We start from the raw sequence: 1,380 nt of genomic DNA, 5'->3' as shown, positions 1-1,380 counted from the left end.
CCAGAATGTAGCAATAGATGTATGGACTGACATTACAATGTGTGAGGTACAGCAGGCCATTAAGCGAACCCACAACTGGAAGTCTCCTGGCCCAAACAAGATGCACAACTTCTGGATTAAGCATTTAAGTGCCTTCCATAAACAACTAACCAGGAAATTGAATGACACCATCAATGATCTATACAATAGCCCTAAGTGGTTGACATTAGGAATTACTTCTCCTCTTTTAAAAGGCAAGGATACGAAAAAACCAAAGAACTATTGACCAATCACTTGCCTGCTTTCCACCTACAAGATTCTCACTGCTGCAATCTCCAACCGCCTCTACAATCACTTACAGAAGAGTGGCATCCTCACAGATAAGCAGAAAGGCTGTAGAAGAGCGTCTAGAGGGTGCAAAGACCAACTTTTCATCAGTAACATGATTGTGAGCATGGTAAAAAAGCTCAAGAGGAAGCTAGGAATGGCGTGGATTGGTTATAAGAAAGCCTTCGACAGTGTCCCATATTTCTTGATTCTCGCAGCCATGAGAATCTACCGTGTGTCACCAACCATCATTCAGGTCATGGAAGCTACAATGAAGAAATGGAAGTCTGAAATGCTCCTCTTCACTCAATGAGGCAAGATATCTCAATTAAGAGAGAAATCTTCCATGACGACTTGCTCTCTCCCCTGCTATTCTGCTTAGCACTAACACCGCTTACCAACATGCTGAATAGACACGGCCTGGGATTTACAGTCGATAAACACAACACCATCAGCCACCTGCTCTACATGAATGACCCTAAATTGTTCACCAAGAACGAATATGAGCTGGAGCAGGCCTTGATAACAGTCAAAGCATTCAGTGATGACATCAAAATGGAATTCGGCTTGGAAAAGTGTGCAACCGCAATCTTAAAAAGTGGTAAGCTAGTAAAAAGTGGAAATATCGAGCTTGATGACAAGACAGCCCTACAAAGTCTGAATCACGAGGACACCTACAAATATCTTGGTGTAGACGAAAGTGATCGTATTCAGCATGCAAAGATGGAGGAGAACATTGCTAAGGAGCACTATCGCCGAGTTACCCTAGTTCTCAAGTCTGAGCTCTTCTAAAAAAAACAAGATAACTGCGATCAATAGCCTGGCACTCCCAGTCCCCGTGTACAGCTTCGGGATGATCAACTCGTTGCGATCAGATATCGAAGAGATAGATCGCAAGACAAGAAAGCTACTAACCATGCACGGGCTCCATCACCCAAAAGCAGATGTAGGGCGACTGTACATCAAGAGGCAAAATGGTGGTTCTGGTCTTGTTGAACTGATGTCTGCGTACAGCACTGCCATTGTAGGTCTAGGCGACTACATCGAGTTTAAGGAAGACAAATTTACAAAGCT

The 1,380-nt window shown here is 43.6% G+C and overlaps 1 protein-coding gene across 1 annotated transcript; it reads left to right on the top strand.

The window, feature by feature from the left end:
• Positions 1 to 295: 295 nt before the first annotated feature.
• LOC106820314 lies at positions 296 to 619 on the top strand (the record flags this gene model as incomplete). Its single annotated transcript, XM_014824837.1, has 1 exon — positions 296 to 619. A coding segment is annotated over one exon (324 nt), but the record flags the coding sequence as incomplete, so codon positions are not given.
• Positions 620 to 1,380: the final 761 nt, after the last annotated feature.

Source organism: Priapulus caudatus, unplaced genomic scaffold (genome assembly GCF_000485595.1).
Source record: "Priapulus caudatus unplaced genomic scaffold, Priapulus_caudatus-5.0.1 Scaffold10328, whole genome shotgun sequence".
Classification (NCBI taxonomy): Eukaryota; Metazoa; Priapulida; class Priapulimorpha; order Priapulimorphida; family Priapulidae; genus Priapulus; species Priapulus caudatus.
The sequence above is the reverse complement of the archived record's forward strand: the minus strand, read 5'-3'. Positions and strand labels throughout refer to the sequence as shown.